Here is a 17,593-nt window from a genome sequence, read left to right on the forward strand (position 1 = left end):
AATCACTTCTCAAGACTGACAGCAAGACGTCTGTGGTCTAGAAAATGTGAGTTCTGAGGATGCTCCCTCCGTGATCTTTTGACCACGAATGAAAACGTATACAATATTGTGGAGTTAATGCCCAGTCACCTGACCACCTAGTGGAGTAGTCTAGTGCTTAGTGCAGTGGCCTGAGAATGTTTATTGGAATTTTTTATTGTAAACCTCCTCGATGTGTGCATGAAAGGCAGTATATCAAGTTTAATAAACCATAAACCTAGGGAACTGGGTTCAATTCCCACTGCAGCTCCTTGTGACTCTGGGAGGTCACTTAAACCTCCATTGCCCCAGGTACAAAAAATAAGTACCTGTATATAATATGTAAACCGCTTTGATTGTAACCACAGAAAAGGTGGTATATCAAGTCCCATCCCCTTTCGTTTTCCTAGGGACACAAAACTGAAAACACCTCAAATAACAAAGGGGAAAAAAAACACAGAAACAAAATAAAACCAAATGCAAGCATTATATTGTTGGAAAGGGCTGTAAATTTAACCTTTCTAAAGATATGCATTTGTTTGTGGTGCAATCTGTGCAAGAAATATCCCACTCAAAATAAGAGCAGCCTGCTAGAATACAGGGTGGAAAGCAAAATAGAAATTTAATTAGAACACGTTCACTGACCTCTTGCAACAAATCTGAGGTCCTAATCCTTCCAAAAATGTGGCCAAAACGGATACCACCTGAAGAAAATCCATCTGAAATCCTGACAGCTTTCTTTTTAAAGATTTCCTGGCATTTATCAATGACTGATGAGTTTTAGGATGTCTATTTGAGATGTTTGGATTAATTTGTTTCCGCTAATAGGGATTTGTGCTTCTAGGTGGATCTCTTTGAGAGAGAGAGACAATCAACCAAATCAGAGCTGCGGCATTTCCTAGGTCAGCCAGTTGGAAGGTTCTTTAAGTTCTATCCAGATAATACACGCTAACAGTCCATGCTGTCAGGTGATACAGATCTAGAGTTTGACCATATCTTGCTGGGGTTTAAATATATTATTATCATCTGATTTACAAGGAAAGAAATGTCCTCTGTATTCAAACATGACCCTGAGGTGTTTACTGCAGCATTGGACTGCAGTTTGGGCATTTCATTGGTGAAATTGAAACTCAGTACTTTAAAAAATATATTTAGGGCTGGTCTGGAGATGCTGCCAGTGCTGTGCGAGAAGTACAGCCGCACAGGACGCAGTTGGGCAGGGGCACAATTACGCTGGGTCTGCTTCCGCCCTTCCCAGCTTGCAAGCTGCTCCTGCTCTCGTTTCCCAACCACTGGTCCCGCCTCTCTCCCACTTCCACCACAGCTACTGCTGCTGCTTCTGAGCTGCAACAGCAGTGGCAAAACGAGAAGAAACACCTGCAGGACCGCAGTGCTCAGGCACTTTCTGTCAGCTGTGCCGGTCTTCTGAATTGACTTCAGAGGAGGCAGAGGACCAGCAGAGGCCATAGCATGCGTGTGAGCACTGTGGTCCTGCCCGTGTTTCTTCTTGTTTTGCCACTGCTGCTGCATGTCAGAAGAAGAAGCATCAGGAGGGAACAGATTGAAGCAGGGACACACTGGATGGAAGGGTAGAGAGAGAGAGAAGACGCTGGATGGAAGAATGGGGAGAGAGAGGAGCAACACATCAGATGGAAGTTGGGGTGAAGAGAGTGGACACACTGAATGGAAGGGTAGAGAGAGAGGGGAGACGCTGTATGGAATTGGAAGGAAGGGGGAGAGAGGGGGGACATGTTAAATAGAAGGATAAGGAGAGAAAAAGGGGACACTGGATAGAAAAGGGTTAGAAGAGAGACTCTGGATGGGGGAGAAAGGTGGGCACACTAAATAGAAGGATAAGGAAAGAAAAAGGGGTTACACTGGATGGAAAAGGAGTAGAGAGAAGACGCTGGATGGAAGAATGGGGAGAGAGAGGAGCAACACATCAGATGGAAGTTGGGGTGAAGAGAGTGGACACACTGAATGGAAGTGGGAAAAGAGACAGAAGGACATGCTGGATGGAATGGGGGAGAGGATAGTGAAAGACTGGGGAATAAGAGGAATGGGAGGTCAAGGGTGAGAGAAGAGAGAATGCTGTAGGTAGACAGTAAAAAGAGGGAAATTGAAGACTGTATAGTAAGAATGAATAAAGAGAGGGGTACAAATGAAGAATGCTCAAGGAAAAAAATTGTTAGAGATGGATGTAGTGGAGGAGATGAACAAGACAGGAAGAGAGAGAAAAATGACAAATGGACATGAAAACTTGACATGAGTTAAGAGAAGATAGAGGAAAGTAAAAAGCAGAGAAACATTGAACAACTAGACAAGAAGTGTAGAAAAAAGAACTTTATTTTAAATTTTGGGTAAAGTGGTGTAGTAGACATGTTATTTTACTCTTTAAAAAAAATGGAAAATAAGGTGATCCCTTTTTATTGGACTAACGTAATACTTTTTTTTTTTTTTTTAACTAGCTTTCAGAGACCAAAACCACCTTTCTGGGTCCGGACCTGGGGAAGGAGGTTTTGACCGCTGAAAGCTAATTGAAAAATGTATTACATTAGTCCAATAAAAGGGTGTCGCCTAATTTTCCATTGTTTTTCATTTTTATTTGATCATTTATAATGTAATTGCTATATGTCAGTTTTTGACATTTTACAGCCGTTTCTTATTTTGCACAATACAGGGGGCTACATGTCTCTGTTTTATCTTTCTCTAGTGTTGCATTGTATGCAGAGTCTGGGGTTGTTTAATTTCATACATTCTTAAAACTGCATTAGTGTATTTTTAGGAATATGGGTTGAAGAAAATGTGATTTTAATACTTTATATTTGACTGTACATCAGAGGCCTGCCTAGTTAATTCGCTTTGACTCTAAGCAAGTGCTGGTGTTGGCATATCCCAACTTAAAGATTTGGCCCTGGCCCCCCCCCCCCCCCCCCCGCCGCCAAACCCCTTTGACCCCCCACCGCCAACCCTCCCCCGCCGCCAGGTACCTTTGCTGGCAGGGGTCCCCAAGCCCCGCCAGCCAAAATCCTCTTCTCCTGCGCGGCCGCATTGCTGATCTGCAAGGGCAGGCTTCTGTTTCTATGAGTCTGACGTCCAGATCCTTTGACTGCAGAATTGTACTTGACTATTCTGAAAATACAGTCCCATAATAGAGGCTTAGGTGTGCCATTGTGGGTTTATGCTAGTACTAGCTGTCCCCACTGGTGTTGCTCACCTATAAGTTAGTACTTTGTAACTGAGAAAAGCAAGGTTTATCTGTGTGTAATAACACTGTATAAGTATGCTGAGGGATAAGTGTGCGGCAAGCAATAAATAATAATAATAATAATAATACTTTGTGGTATATGAGAACGGATGAGTGTCGGGGGGGGGGTGTGGTACTGAGGGGTGAGTGTGAGTGGAGGTGTGTGATTGGGGTTGTTTTGCTGAGTAGTGTGTGAGTGGGGTGTTTTGCTGAGTGCTGTATTAGAATGGTTGAGTGTAAGTGAGGGGGGGGAGTGTGAGAAAGGGTGACATTGAGTTTAATACTCCCTTAAATCAGAAAATGTGGAGACTAGCATTTATTTTCCAATCAATTTGTTTAGGTTGATTTCCTTGATTAGTTGTTTCTTTCAATCTAGCAAGTGCCTGCTGTTTGGCTTTCACCGTTTTCCTGTTAAAACAGAGTCTTCTTGTCAAGGGCATATTGAAATTCAGTTTCCCGCCCTTTTCGGGGAGCGTTCCCATGGCAGGGTAGTGAATTCATGAACAAACACACACTTCCCAGTCTGACCCCAATACTTTCTCCCTACCCTGTTCCCAGCAGTCTCTGAACCTCTCTTACCAACAGCAATAAAGAACTTTCTGACCTGCAGCCTATTCATTTAAAGGATGGAGGTATTGCTCCCCCTCCCCTGAGTGCCCCCCATGAACCGAATTGCTTCAAACTACACAGTAACCTCGGCAACAGCGGGTAGAGTCTGCATGACGGGTTTGGTGACCCTAGCTCTTTGGGGGTTGGAGGAGTTCAGACACAGACATACACACGCATCTGCTTTATATACATAGACTAGTAAAAAAAGGCCCGTTTCTTAACGCAATGAAACGGGCGCTAGCAATGTAATGAGTTCCTGCCATTAATGTTTCCACGGTTGTATTCTGAATATAATTGTTGTTTACATGTGTAAGATTTCTTTATATACAATAGTTTTTGTGTAAACTGTGTTACAATGTGGTAAAAGTTTTCCTTGTTCAGGCCCTTCAATCAGTTTAACAATCACATCAGAAGAGCTCCTTACTCCTGAGAATGCAACATACAGTTGCCCATGTGAGAGACTGAGAGTGACAGTGTGTTTTACAGACAATGTAAGAGAGAGATACACAGAGTGATTGAGTGTGTGTGTGTGTGTGTGTGTGTGTGTGTGTGTGTGTGATGTGTGTGAGTGACAAAGTGATTAAATATTTGTCTTTCCTTCCGTTCTGTGCACTTGCCTCCACTGATGTTCGTACCTCCCTGTATATGATTGTTTGTTAGAGATTCAATCCACTCCACTTCCCTCCTCCAAGTTCCGTTCTGTCTGATTGGTTCTTCGTTCCTGTGACGTCGCGTTTGTTTGCTTGGCAACTATGCATCGTTCCATTTCCTCGAAGTGAGGGCGGGGACAGTGAGAGCCAATGAAACGCTGAACTACAGACTTACGAACCCTACACTGCCATAGTGCCATAGAGTCAGCTTCAGAATGTTGGAGGTGCTTTTTATTATATAGGATTCTGTAATAGAATCTGGATGCTCAGATGCTTTTAAGAGTAGATGCTCCCCAAAACGTATGGAAGCACCCAGTTTTAGAATTGTCCGCAAAACTTACAATAGATTTTTTAGTTATTAATCATCAGGTCACTTTTAAAGAATCTTGAACTTTATCACTTTACATCCATCCTTCTCCTGTGGAGGAGTAGCCTAGTGGTTAGTGCAGTGGACTTTGATCCTGGGGAACTGAGTTCGATTCCCACTGCAGCTCCTTGTGACTCTGAGCAAGTCACTTAACCCTCCATTGCCCCTGGTACAAAATAATTACCTGAATATATGTAAACTGCTTTGAATGTAGTTGCAAAAACCTCAGAAAGGCAGTATATCAAGTCCCAGTTCCCTTTCCCTATTGGAGATTCTAGATGGAATGTTGCCACTATTGAGATTCTGTTGCTACTATTTGAGATTCTAAATGGAATGTTAATGTTGCTATTCCACTAGCAACATTCCATGTAGAAGCCTGCCCTTGCAGATCAGCAATGCGGCCGCGCAGGCTTCTGTTTCTGTGAGCCTGACATCCTGCACGTACGTCAGACTCACAGAAACAGAAGCCTGCGCGGCCGCATTGCTGATCTGCAAGGGCAGGCTTCTACATGGAAGGTTGCTAGTGGAGGAGTAGCCTAGTGGTTAGTGCAGCAGACTGAGGGGAGATATGATAGAAGTGTATAAAATAATGAGTGGAATGGATCGAGTGGATGTGAAGCGACTGTTCACGCTATCCAAAAATACTAGGACTAGAGGGCATGAGTTGAAGCTACAGTGTGGTAAATTTAAAACGAATCGGAGAAAATTTTCTTCACCCAACGTGTAATTAGACTCTGGAATTCGTTGCCGGAGAACGTGGTACGGGCGGTTAGCTTGACGGAGTTTAAAAAGGGGTTAGATAGATTCCTAAAGGACAAGTCCATAGACCGCTATTAAATGGACTTGGAAAAATTCCGCATTTTTAGGTATAACTTGTCTGGAATGTTTTTACGTTTGGGGAGCGTGCCAGGTGCCCTTGACCTGGATTGGCCACAGGATGCTGGGCTAGATGGACCTTTGGTCTTTCCCAGTATGGCACTACTTATGTACTTATGTAACTGGGTTCGATTCTCACTGCAGCTCCTTGTGACTCTGGGCAAGTCACTTAACCCTCCACCGCTCCTGGTGCAAAATAAGTACCTGAATATATGTAAACCGCTTTGAATGTAGTTACAAAAACCTCAGAAAGGCGGTATATCAAGTCCCATTTCCCTTTCCCCCTTCCCTTTCTATTTATTTCTATCTTAAGAGAATGGGGAATTGTCCCAGCTGTATCCTGAGTGGCAAAAGAGTTCAGATTCTGTGGAGATCAGTGCCAGAGGTGCTTCAATCTCTAACAGGAAAATAGCTACATTACAGCAGCACTTCTGATGGTCTTACGACTGTATATTAGCACAGCAGGGAGGACTATTCAGTTTGGTTTTGATATGTTGTTGATACAATTTCAAAAAGAAATTGGATCAATTGGCTTACGTTATAAAATCAGATTTAAAATTTGTCAAACAAGACAATTGCTGTAGTTTGCTTGTGCAGTTCTGGTAGGATTATCTTGGATTACTGAACATGAGCATAGCCTGAGTGTAGGGGGCTGGTGTGCTTTCTTTGTCCTGTTGTACATTGTAAAATTTAAGTAAATGCAGACACATTAGTATTACAGCTCAAAGATAAATCACATGATTGCAAGGTCTCTCTTCAAACTGTGAGCACCAGGTGTTTCCTGATTTGCTCAAGGTCACACAGTGAGCAGTAGAGTGGGAACTGGAAATCTGAAAGGGATCTATTTACTAAGCTACACTAAAGTGCATCAAATGTAGACTTCAGCATTTAACACACATCAGAACACATCAACGTGTTATGAGTGAAAAGAGAGGCTTCTTACGCAAGGAAAATATGCAAACCTATAAAGCAGTTCATTAATATTAAAATGACTTAACACAGATTATAATAGCTAGAAAAAGTTAATTGCACCTTCAGATAGAATTGGGATTAGTGCTCCCCCAAAAGCATCAGGAGATTACCTCATCTGCTGGTGATTTTGGCACACCTCATGATCCTTAGAGCCCACAAGCTCCTATTTGCAATTCTCCGCCCTCCAGGCACAATATTTGCTTGAATTCTATAGCTGATTAATCTTGATGATGATAGCGTTTCTATTTCTCTGTTTGACTCAAAGGAAATGTACTATACTGTATATATAGAATGATTTGTCATATGGAACCATCGTGATATATCAGCCTATGTCATATGACAATGATTTTCTTTTTCCAGTACTGTAGTTGCTTTTATATTCTGCCTTTCCCTTGTAAGCTTCAGGCAGATCATAACAATAGAAAAGAGTTACAAACACAACCAAGAAATAAACCAGAAAAATTAAAATATAAAAATGACAAGAACAGAAGTTGAAAATATATCAGGAAATAGTCTAGACGCAATAGATATCATAGAACTAGACAGAGTGAAAAATTAAAGGGAGTTTTTTATATCTTTACTAAATTTTAATGAGTCTGCCAATGATTCTCCCCGAAATATAAATTATGTGAAATAAAAATGTTTGTTTTCTTTTCTTTTGGGTACCCTCTAGCATAGCCTATACAACAGATGAAGATGAATGCCGAGTGTAACAGGATGTGCAGGGGAAAGCTTTTAGGTTTTTCTTGTTTGTTTTTCTATTTCTTTCATTCTGTTTGCAATTAAATTTTTGATTCATTTGTTAGTCAGTGAATATAACAGAATGCTAGCCCACAAGTTTTAAAAGTGTTGATGATGTTAGCAGAGAAATTCCAGGGTGATAGGCAAATGTGGGAGGGATCCCAGTACTCCTCCCAAATGACATGACAAATGTCAATACACAAAATAAAATTTAAAAACTACATTGCTAGCCACCTAATCTGTATGTGGACTAGCTGGAACATCTTCACAGACTGATCTGTATAGCCCAGATGCAAATATCTTGTCTCTCCAAGACTTGGCTGCAGCTGGGAGACATGGCTTCCCTTGTTGAGGCGTGTCCTGCTGGCTTCAGCTTCTCTGTTTTCCTGCTGGCTCGGAGGGGTGGGTGCATTGCCTTTATTTTCTCCAGTAGTCTTTGCACTGCTATTTTACACCTCTCTCTGTCTCATGTGTGGGCATTGTTCAGTTTCACACAGCTGTTCTTTCATTATGCATTGCCTTAGTCTACCATCGCCCCACCTCCCTCTTTCTCTCTAGATGAGCTTTCTTCCTTCCTAACTGAGATCAGTCTCTTTTCTCTCCACATCTAATTCTTGGGGACTTTAAATTGCCTCCTTCCAACTTCTCTGCATCTCTTTTCTCTTGCTCAATTTGTGAGCCTAACTCAGCATGTTCATACTACTACCCATTCTGCTGGGCATATTTTTAGACCTTATTTTCTCACTTTCTGCTTCAAACTTTCATCCATCAACTGTCAGCATAGACTGGCTCCCTTGGACTGGCAGTGCCCTCTTCTCATTCAGCCTTCTCTCTCCCCTAGCTCTCCATGTCCTTTTCTCTCCCTTTCCGATGCTAACATCTCTTCTCTCTTCTTTTTACCTAATCCAACACTTGTTCTTCCCCCGACTCCCCTGTCGCCACGGTTATATCAGCTTAATGATTCCTTCTGTATAACACTTGATACAGCTGCTCCTGTTCACACCTTTGCCTGTTCCCATCATCCTTCACACCCTTGATATTCCTCTGAATTCCAGTTATTTAAATGAGAGCTCAGATCTTCATGAGTGCATCTGGCGCAGACACCGCTCTCCATCGACTCATTCTGTCTACTCTTCCCACCTTCGTCACTACCATTCAGTCCTTTGCTCCACAAAGAACTTATTTTTCTAAACTTATTCACTCAAAGAAGCCTCGCACCCTCTTCAATATTATTAGAACCCTAGCTCCCTTGACATCTGATCCACCTGCATACGATTCCTCTTGCTACCCTGGCCACCTCCTGGCAGAATTAGATCTCCACACTATGTTCTTCACTAGCTGGTCACTCCCCCTTCTTCCCCTCACCCTTCTCCCTCTCCTCCCTCAGCCTCCCCTCCATCAGAGAACTCCTTCCAGTACATGTCTTCCTGGCACACGTTAAATCCCATTGCCATTTCTTTCCCTGAAAACTTTACTTCAGGACATGAACCCTTCAGGCTCCCCTCCTGATCCCTGGCCTGCTCATCTCTTCAAGAAGCTAGCACCTGATGTTCTCCCATTATTCCTTCCTACTCTTCAATCCTCTCTGGATAAAGGTGCTGTCCGAAGCACCTGGAAGCATGCTTTGGTCACCCCTCTCTTAAAGAAACCCACCCTTGACTCCACGGACCCTGCAAACTTTTGCCCCATATCTAACCTCCCTTTCTTGCCAAGCTCTTGGAGAACATTGTTAATCAACAATTACTCAGTTTTCTGGATAAAACTCTTGTCTTGCACCCCTATCAGGCAGGTTTTAGGAAAATATCATAGCACTGAAATTGTTGTTATATACTTAGGACCTCACTTGATCAGCCCTCCTCAGTAGTAGTATCTCTCGATCTCTCATCTGCCTTTGACCTTGTCAACCACTCACTTTTTATTGAGCATCTCAAATTTATAGGTATTTCAGGTACCATTATATAGCTTTCTGTATCGCAGATCATTTAGTTGTTTCACGGATGCTCACGATCCCCTACCCTGCCATCTCTCACTAGTGTTTCCCAAGACTCCATCCTTTATCTTGCCCTCTTTAATATTTTTCTGGCACCTCTTCTCACTCTCATCCTCATCCGGTCTAAACATTGCCTTCTTTTCTGCTATGCTGACAATATTCAGATTTTATATTGTCTCACCTCTGACTCTTCTGGTCTTTCGGAACTTAATGTTTGTCTGCAGAATGTGTCCACTTGGCTTAGTGATCACTGTCTTCACCTTAATGCTAGTAAGTGTGTAGCTATTCATTTGCCCAATCCACGTGTTCCCACTCCTGCTCCTCATTCTGTCCATAATCACCAGCTTCCTTTTACTACTACTACTACTACTACTATTTAGCATTTCTATAGCGCTACAAGGCATACTTTTATATATAGTAACATAGTAAATGACGGCAGATAAAGACCTGTACGGTCCATCCAGTCTACCCAGCACTGTTCTTGTACTAAGTTCTGGAGATAACGTCGAAGCCCCTTAAATTTACACTCCAGCCCATCCCTATCTATTCAGTCACAATCAGGGCATAAACTGTAGAAGTATGCCCCGCTGCCATTGTTTCCCAATTACCGGTGTCGCCACCCAATCTCCGCTAAGATTCTGCGGAATGTTTGAGCGGGTTGTCTCCTTGAATATCCAAACATCCAGACAGGCTGGGAGTGCCTATGTACAGCTACTAGGGGCCCTATTCCTAACACTTAACGCATGCCACATGACCCATAGGATGTGAGCATATAGTGAACTTAGCGCAAGTTAAGCTTTAATAAAAGGTCCCTTAGTGAGGAGTCAAAGCCACACTGAACATAGCACTGGACAAATTGTCCAACTACAACAAATCCAAGATACTTCCAGGAACTAGGAAGATTCTGTCTGGGTTGTAGGCTTTTCTTCTGGTCCCTCAGTTCTGTGTTATCAAGTCACTAATTTCTTGAGGATCATGAAGTACACCAAGAGCAATGGTTCTCAACCTTTCTTCTGTTGTGACACATCTGACAGACAACGTACATGTATGTGATACACCAACACTAAAATTCATATCTGAGGAAATACATTAAAATTCTTGGTGTCACCTTCAACTCAGCTCTCTCCTTCAAACCTCATATCAACAACATATTTCACACATTCTCCTTCGTGTTCATACATCAGAATGCTCCTCCCCCTCCACTGCCATTTGTTCTTTTCTAGCATGCGTCATCAACATCTTGACTACAGTAACTTTCTTGGTCTTCAGTTGTATTCCCTCAAAAGGCTACAACTTGTTCAACCCATTTCCATTCACCTGCTTCATAACTCAAAGCCATTTGACCATATCACCCCACTCCTTTGACAGGAACGCTGACTTCCATTGTCTGCATATATTCAGGTTAAAATCTTAACACTAGTATTTAAGGGTCACCTTCCTCATGCCCCTGATTCTCTCTCTCTTCTGTGCTTATCCCCTACGCTTCTGTGCACACCATTCATTCTCTCAATACAGGCTTACTTGTGCTTTCTGTGGAGGAGTAGCCTAGTGGTTAGTGCAGCTCCTTGTGACTCTGGGTAAATCCGCCACCTGAAACTGAACATGGCCAAGACTATGCTCATTGTCTTTCCACCCAAACCCTCTTCCTCCTCTTTCTATCCTCCCCGTCTCATCTGCCCGCAACCTTGGAGTCATCTTCGACTCCTCCCTCTCCTTCTCTGCCCATATCCAGCAGACAGCCAAGACCTGTCGCTTCTTTCTCTACATGCAGGATGTCAGACTCACAGAAACAGAAGTCTGCGCGGCCGCATTGCTGATCTGCAAGGGCAGGCTTCTACGTGGAATGTTGCTAGTGGAGGAGTAGCCTAGTGGTTAGTGCAGCAGACTCTGATTCTGGGAAATTGTTCAATTCCCACTGCAGCTCCTTGTGACTCTGGGCAAGTCACTTAACCCTCCATTGCCCCTGGTACAAAATAAGTACCTGAATATATGTAAACCGCTTTGAATGTAGTTGCAAAAACCTCAGAAAGGCGGTATATTCTACCCACCTATATCTTCTATTATTCTGCTTTACTTAACTTTTATTTTCCCTATCAAGTTTCACTATCAATAACTTGTAATCCCTATTACTATGTAAGCCGCATTGAACCTGCTTTGAGTGGGAAAGCGCGGGGTACAAATGTAATCTATATAAATAAAATCCCCCCTCAGACGTTCTGAAGCTCACTCCATCTGTCCTGAACTCCTGTCCTCCTGGTAGGCTAGGCTATTCGCTTCTTTCTCTACATGCAGGATGTCAGACTCACAGAAACAGAAGCCTGCGCGGCCGCATTGCTGATCTGCAAGGGCAGGCTTCTACATGGAATGTTGCTGGTGGAGGAGTAGCCTAGTGGTTAGTGCAGTGGACTCTGATTCTGGGGAACTGAGTTCAATTCCCACTGCAGCTCCTTGTGACTCTGGGCAAGTCACTTAACCCTCCATTGCCCCTGGTACAAAATAAGTACCTGAATATATGTAAACCGCTTTGAATGTAGTTAAAAAAACCTCAGAAAGGCAGTATATCAAGCCCCAGTTCCCTTTCCCTTATCCTCTCTTCCCTCTCATTTCTTTATCTTGATGTCACTCCTGCATTCGCAGTCAGCTACACAGGACCCAAATAATGGAACTTCTTTCCATCCCAGCTCTGATTGGAATCATCCTACATCACTTTCAAGAGTACCCGCAAAATATGCCTTTTACCCTTGCCTTCTCTAACTCTTGAACCTTATGTATACCTCCCTCTTTATCTCCTCCATTCTCGCCTCTTAAATTGTGTATTATGTACACCGCATTGAAACCAGCAATGGCCCATGTGGTATATCAAGCTGTAGTAAACCAATAAATAAACAAAAATACTGTAGCTAGCACTAGCAGTAAGTTTGAGAGAGAGAGAGAATTATCTTCTTATCCTGACTTAGGAGTGACGTTCATTGCTTCCATGGTATGCACAAAACTAATGTCACTAATTAAACATAAGCTTTAAATGTGTATTGTATTAATCTTTTACTTTATTGCAAATAGTGAAATAATGTGCAAATAAGTGTAATGTACTCAGATTCTTTCACATCTCATTGCACCTATGGGATTAGATATGAGAACCATCACAGCACATTAATGCTCCCAACACAATTATTCAGCAATCTTATAAAACTCCAAAAAAAACAAACAAACTAGTTATATTCAAAAAGGAGTACTTATCTGAATTCAGTCATGCTGCTAAATCTTCCACCTTAAAGTAGTGATCAGCCATTTTTCTCACTGCATCATAAGGATCTTTCACAAATTCTTATGATGCATTATTCCACAATGTGGAAAAAAAACTTGGATATCCCTGTAGTCGGGTATGGCTCAAAGAACAAGACCTTGTTAACTAATCTCTTGGTACTGTTTGACTAGGATAGCCCGATATAAGCCTACATAATCTCCTTTTGCAGTAGAGTGGATTAGTAACGTGTTTTTTTTTGTTTACAGGTGGGCCATGCACAGATACAGCACTCATCTCTCTAACCACGCCAACCAAAAGATCCTGCGACTCAGGTAAAGCTGCTTAACTGTTTCTAATTGTCATTGAGCTGTCAAGCAGTTATCCTGCAGGTGTTCAAATTTCCAAACACTAGGAGCTGTGAAGTCAAGTGTGGGTGGACCATAGCCAATTTAAACAGCAATTAGAGGCTGATCCAGCGGCAGCACACGTAATTACATCCTATTAACTCCAGTGCAAGTGTTAAGAACACACACAGTAAATTTAAGAGATTGAGATCATGTCCGGCGTACTCTGGCTTATTAGTGCGCTTGATTCCTCTCATGTATATTCAAAACTAACAAAAACCTTTCTGTATTACTAAACAGTAATATAGATATATGATAACATATAGGAAATTCTTGTGGACTGCACAACTCATATTTTTGTCACTTTGAGGGTCATGTATCTTAGTTTTCCTTCACTCTGATTTTTCTTTTTTCCTGGATGTGCAAAGCTCAACCATTTGAGGTCGTTAACGCAGGAGAGACCTAAGTTTGATTCTGAGATCAGATCCTCCTCTCAGGCCAGGAAGGTTGGGAATAGCACGAGACAGCAGAAGGAGTTGGAGTCCTGCATATTTATTGGCTGCCTCAAGAGTCTACTTGTGCTCGTTTTCTGAAGGGAGCTGTGGCCCGTTATCACTGTAATGACTGGGCTGTTATAGGATTGGAAAACATAATAAAAACAGAGAGAAAACTTGCTAAATATGTGACTTTGAGCACTGTTTCTCAAGAGAAGCCGAAAAGGAATAGGAGGGAACTACTGGTTAAAGAAAAACAATTGAGAGAACACAGAGGCCTGAATTTACTAGACATATTTTCTCAGAATGGGAACAAAGCTGTTATAAATCACGCCCAGAAGGTGGAACTTGAAGGTTGATATATTATGGACCAGCACAGTGTTTTGTGTTTTAAGCTGTACACCATTGTGGACAACATAACATAATGTTGTAGCTAATGGCATGTGTCTTAGTTGAGTGGTACAGCCCTTGTGTAGACCAGGGGCGTAGCCAGACCTCACGGTGGGGGGGGGGCACATTTTGGTCTGCCGCCCCACCGTTGCCCCCCCCCCCACACACACACACATACACTGCCACAGCAAATACCTTGACTGGCAGGGGTCCCCAAACCCTGCCAGCTGAAGCGTTGTCCAGTGCCAGTCTCCATCGCCGCCACATTGCCTGCCCTACTTTCTCTTCCCTTCACATCCTGCACACTGCTTTTAGTGAAATGACAATAAGAAATGCTCAGTTTCACTAAAAGGAGCGTGCCAGATATGAGGGGAAGACAGAGCAGGGCAGGCAACGTGGTGGCACTGGACAACACTTCAGCAAAACCAGGGGCTCAGAGGAAACTTGGGGGGGGGGGGGGAAGGCCCACGTAGCTACTCCACGTAGCTACTCCACTGGTGTAGGCATATTAAGATATACCTTTAGTGTTTACTGTCCTCACTTGTCTGTGAAATGCTGGGTTCTAATAGTTTCATTCTGGATACACAGACACGTTTTTATTATGTAGAAGTTCTCTCAGATCTGCAGGATCAGCGGTCAGATACAAAATTAAGAATCTGGCCTAAATAAGTAGGCCAGATTCTTAATTTTTTTGACTCCCATCAGAAAGAATAAACCTTTGTTTCTTATTGTCATTCACTGTACCTGCTAAAGAAAGATCAAAACTATAAATCTGTCAAGCCAAGAAAAAGTGCTTTAAATAAAGAAAAAAGTGTTTTAGCTTAGTCTCTTGTCTGTACCAACTTAGATCCCTAAAGACTCCTTAAGTTTTTAGATTGTGCCTTCCTTCCCTTTCCAATGTGTCAGAATATGTTCAGGAGCTATAAATGTGCCCTTGGAATAGAAATTAATCTTGAAAAAGAGGGTTTTCTACAGGATTTTTTTGATGTCTGAAATGTAGTAGGACAATGTACATTGTTTCATGACAACCAATTCATCTTTCTTAAATTCATTTCCTCAGTTTGTTTGGTTTTTTTTTTGTATTTTTTTAAACTGCTAGATTCAATCTGATTTGTTCACCCAAACTTCATGCACCAAACTCTGAGTGTACGTGCCAAGTATGAAATGAGAGACTGAAAATGACATCATTCAGGCTAAGGTTTTCTTGGACAATCTAGTTTACTGGAAAGAGGGGTAAAGAGAAGCATAGTAGTATAACATAATTACTGTTCATGTTTTCAGGTTTTACAGAATTTCACTGATAAATACCTGTTTATTTTTTATTGAAGTTATTCAGGTTTTAGTGCTTTACTTGCATTTTTCAGTCCACTCATCCAGTAGACTGTCTTATATTGGAGCACTGAAACCAAAGTAGTTCTTAATGTTAAACTCACTCCAAATACACAGATGAAACATTTGGATTAAATTATGCTAAATGCCAAAAAACATAACTAACTCGTAAGAATAAGCCATACTGGGTCAGACCAATGGTCCATGTAGGCCAGTATCCTTCTTCCAGCAGTGGCCAGTCCAGGTCACAAGTACCTGACAGAAACCCAATTAGTAGCAGCATTCCATGCTACCAATCCCGGGGCCACTGTTGAAAACAGGATGCTGGGCTTGATGGACCTTTGGTCTGTCCCAGTAAACCTGCCTCTCCTCTCCCCCCGTTCTCTATTTCGGTAGATAACACTCTCATCCTCCCTGTCCCGTCTGCGTGCAACCTTGGAGTCATCTTTGACTCCGCTCTCTCCTTCTCTGCTCATATTCAGCAGATTGCCAAAACCTGTCATTTCTTTCTCTATAATATTAACAAAATTCGCCCTTTCCTCTCCGAGGACGCTACCAAACCCTTACCCACACCCTTATCACCTCTTGCCTAGACTACTCCAGCTCAGCCATCTATCTCCTCTTCAATCTGTCCAAAACTCTGCTGCGCGTCTTATATTCCGCCAGAGTCACTATACTCATGTTAGCCCTCTCCTCAAGTCGCTTCACTGGCTCCCTATCCGCTTCCGCATACGGTTCAAACTTCTCCTTTTGACCTACAAGTGTATCCACTCCGCAGCTCCTCAGTACCTTTCCTCTCTCATCTCTCCCTACACTCCGCCCCGTGAACTCCATTCGCTGGGTAAATGTCTCCTGCTGTCCCCCTTCTCCTCCACTGCTAACTCCCGGCTCCGTTCCTTCTAGCTTGCTGCTCCCTATGCCTGAAATAGACTCCCTGAGCCAGTACGTCAGGCTCAGTCTCTGGCTGTCTTCAAGTCTAGGCTTAAAGCCCACCTCTTTGCTACTGCTTTCGACTCCTAACCATGACTCTCTTACTGAACACCCTCACTTATCACCCCTACCACTGCAATTTCCCCACCCCTAGCTGTCTGTTCGTCTGTCCAATTTAGATTGTAAGCTCTGTTGAGCAGGGACTGTCTTTTCATGTTAATTTGTACAGCGCTGCGTAAATCTAGTAGCGCTATAGAAATGTTTAATAGTAGTAGTAGTATGGCAATACTTAGGCTTCCCCCATGTCTGTCTCAATAACAGACTGTAGACGTTTCCTCCAAGAACTTTTTTTAACCCATATATGTCAACCATCGTTTCCATATCCTCTGGCAACAATTTCCAGAGCTTAACTATTCATTGAGTGAAAAAACATGTCTTCCTATTTGTTTTAAAAGTATTTCCATGCAATTTCATTTAATGTCCCCTGGTCATTTTTTTGAATGAGTGAAAAGCCGATTTACCTCCGCCCGCTCCACACCAGTCAGGATTTTGTAGACCTCAATCATATCCCCCCTCAGCCATCGCTTTTCCAAGCTGAAGAGCCCTAACCTCTTTAGCCTTTCCTCATATGGGAGGTGTTCCATCCCCTTTATCATTTTGGTCACTGTTGTTTGAATCTTTTCTAATTCTGCTATATCTTTTTTGAGCTACAGTGGCCAGAATTTCTTTGCTTCTTATCCTTTTTGCTGTTTTCTCCACTGCATAAAATGTATTTGATAAAGTTGTACCAAAATGAAGGCAACAATCTGCAGGAAGGAATCGGGAGCACTGGGGGAAACAGAAGGCTGAGAGCAGCTTACAATTTCAGGCCCAAGAATTGGTCCCGGCTTTTCAGTGCTGTTATACTCACTGCAGTGGTGGAAGTGGAGGTGCAGACATTCATTTGTGAAATGCGCACGAGGTGTAAAGCAAACTGCTGCAAACCAGCTTGCAGCCATGGTGAGAAACATGTGCCCATTAAGTGATCATTCCTCTAGCCTCACACTTAGTATGTGTGAGAGGCACAGAGGGGCATATTCGAACGGGGCGCCCAAGTTTTCATGAGGGCGTCCTCGCAGGATAGCCCCGTAAAGGGGCGGGGCAACCCGTATTATCGAAATAAGATGGATGTCCATCTTTCGTTTCAATAATAAGGTCAGGGATGCCCAAATCATGAAATTTAGGTCGACCTTAGAGTTGATCGTCCTTAGGTCGTTTTTGAGATGGTCGTCCCCGGTTTTCGGCGATAATGGAAACCGAGGACACCCATGTCAAAAACGACCAAATCCAAGCCCTTTGGTCGTGGGAGGAGCCAGCATTTGTAGTGCACTGGTCCCCCTCACATGCCAGGAC

At 42.8% G+C, this 17,593-nt stretch overlaps 1 protein-coding gene across 1 annotated transcript in view; it reads left to right on the forward strand.

Moving 5' to 3' along the window:
- The window catches only part of ZFAND3 (zinc finger AN1-type containing 3), a 481,002-nt gene that overhangs the window by 329,652 nt on the left and 133,757 nt on the right, over window positions 1-17,593 (forward strand). The window contains exon 4 of the mRNA XM_030195765.1: window positions 12,981-13,046. Coding sequence (XP_030051625.1) covers window positions 12,981-13,046 — 66 coding nt within the window. The remainder of the gene's footprint in view (window positions 1-12,980; window positions 13,047-17,593) is intronic.

The sequence above is a fragment of the Microcaecilia unicolor genome, chromosome 3, assembly GCF_901765095.1.
Source record: "Microcaecilia unicolor chromosome 3, aMicUni1.1, whole genome shotgun sequence".
NCBI classification, from domain to species: domain Eukaryota; kingdom Metazoa; phylum Chordata; class Amphibia; order Gymnophiona; family Siphonopidae; genus Microcaecilia; species Microcaecilia unicolor.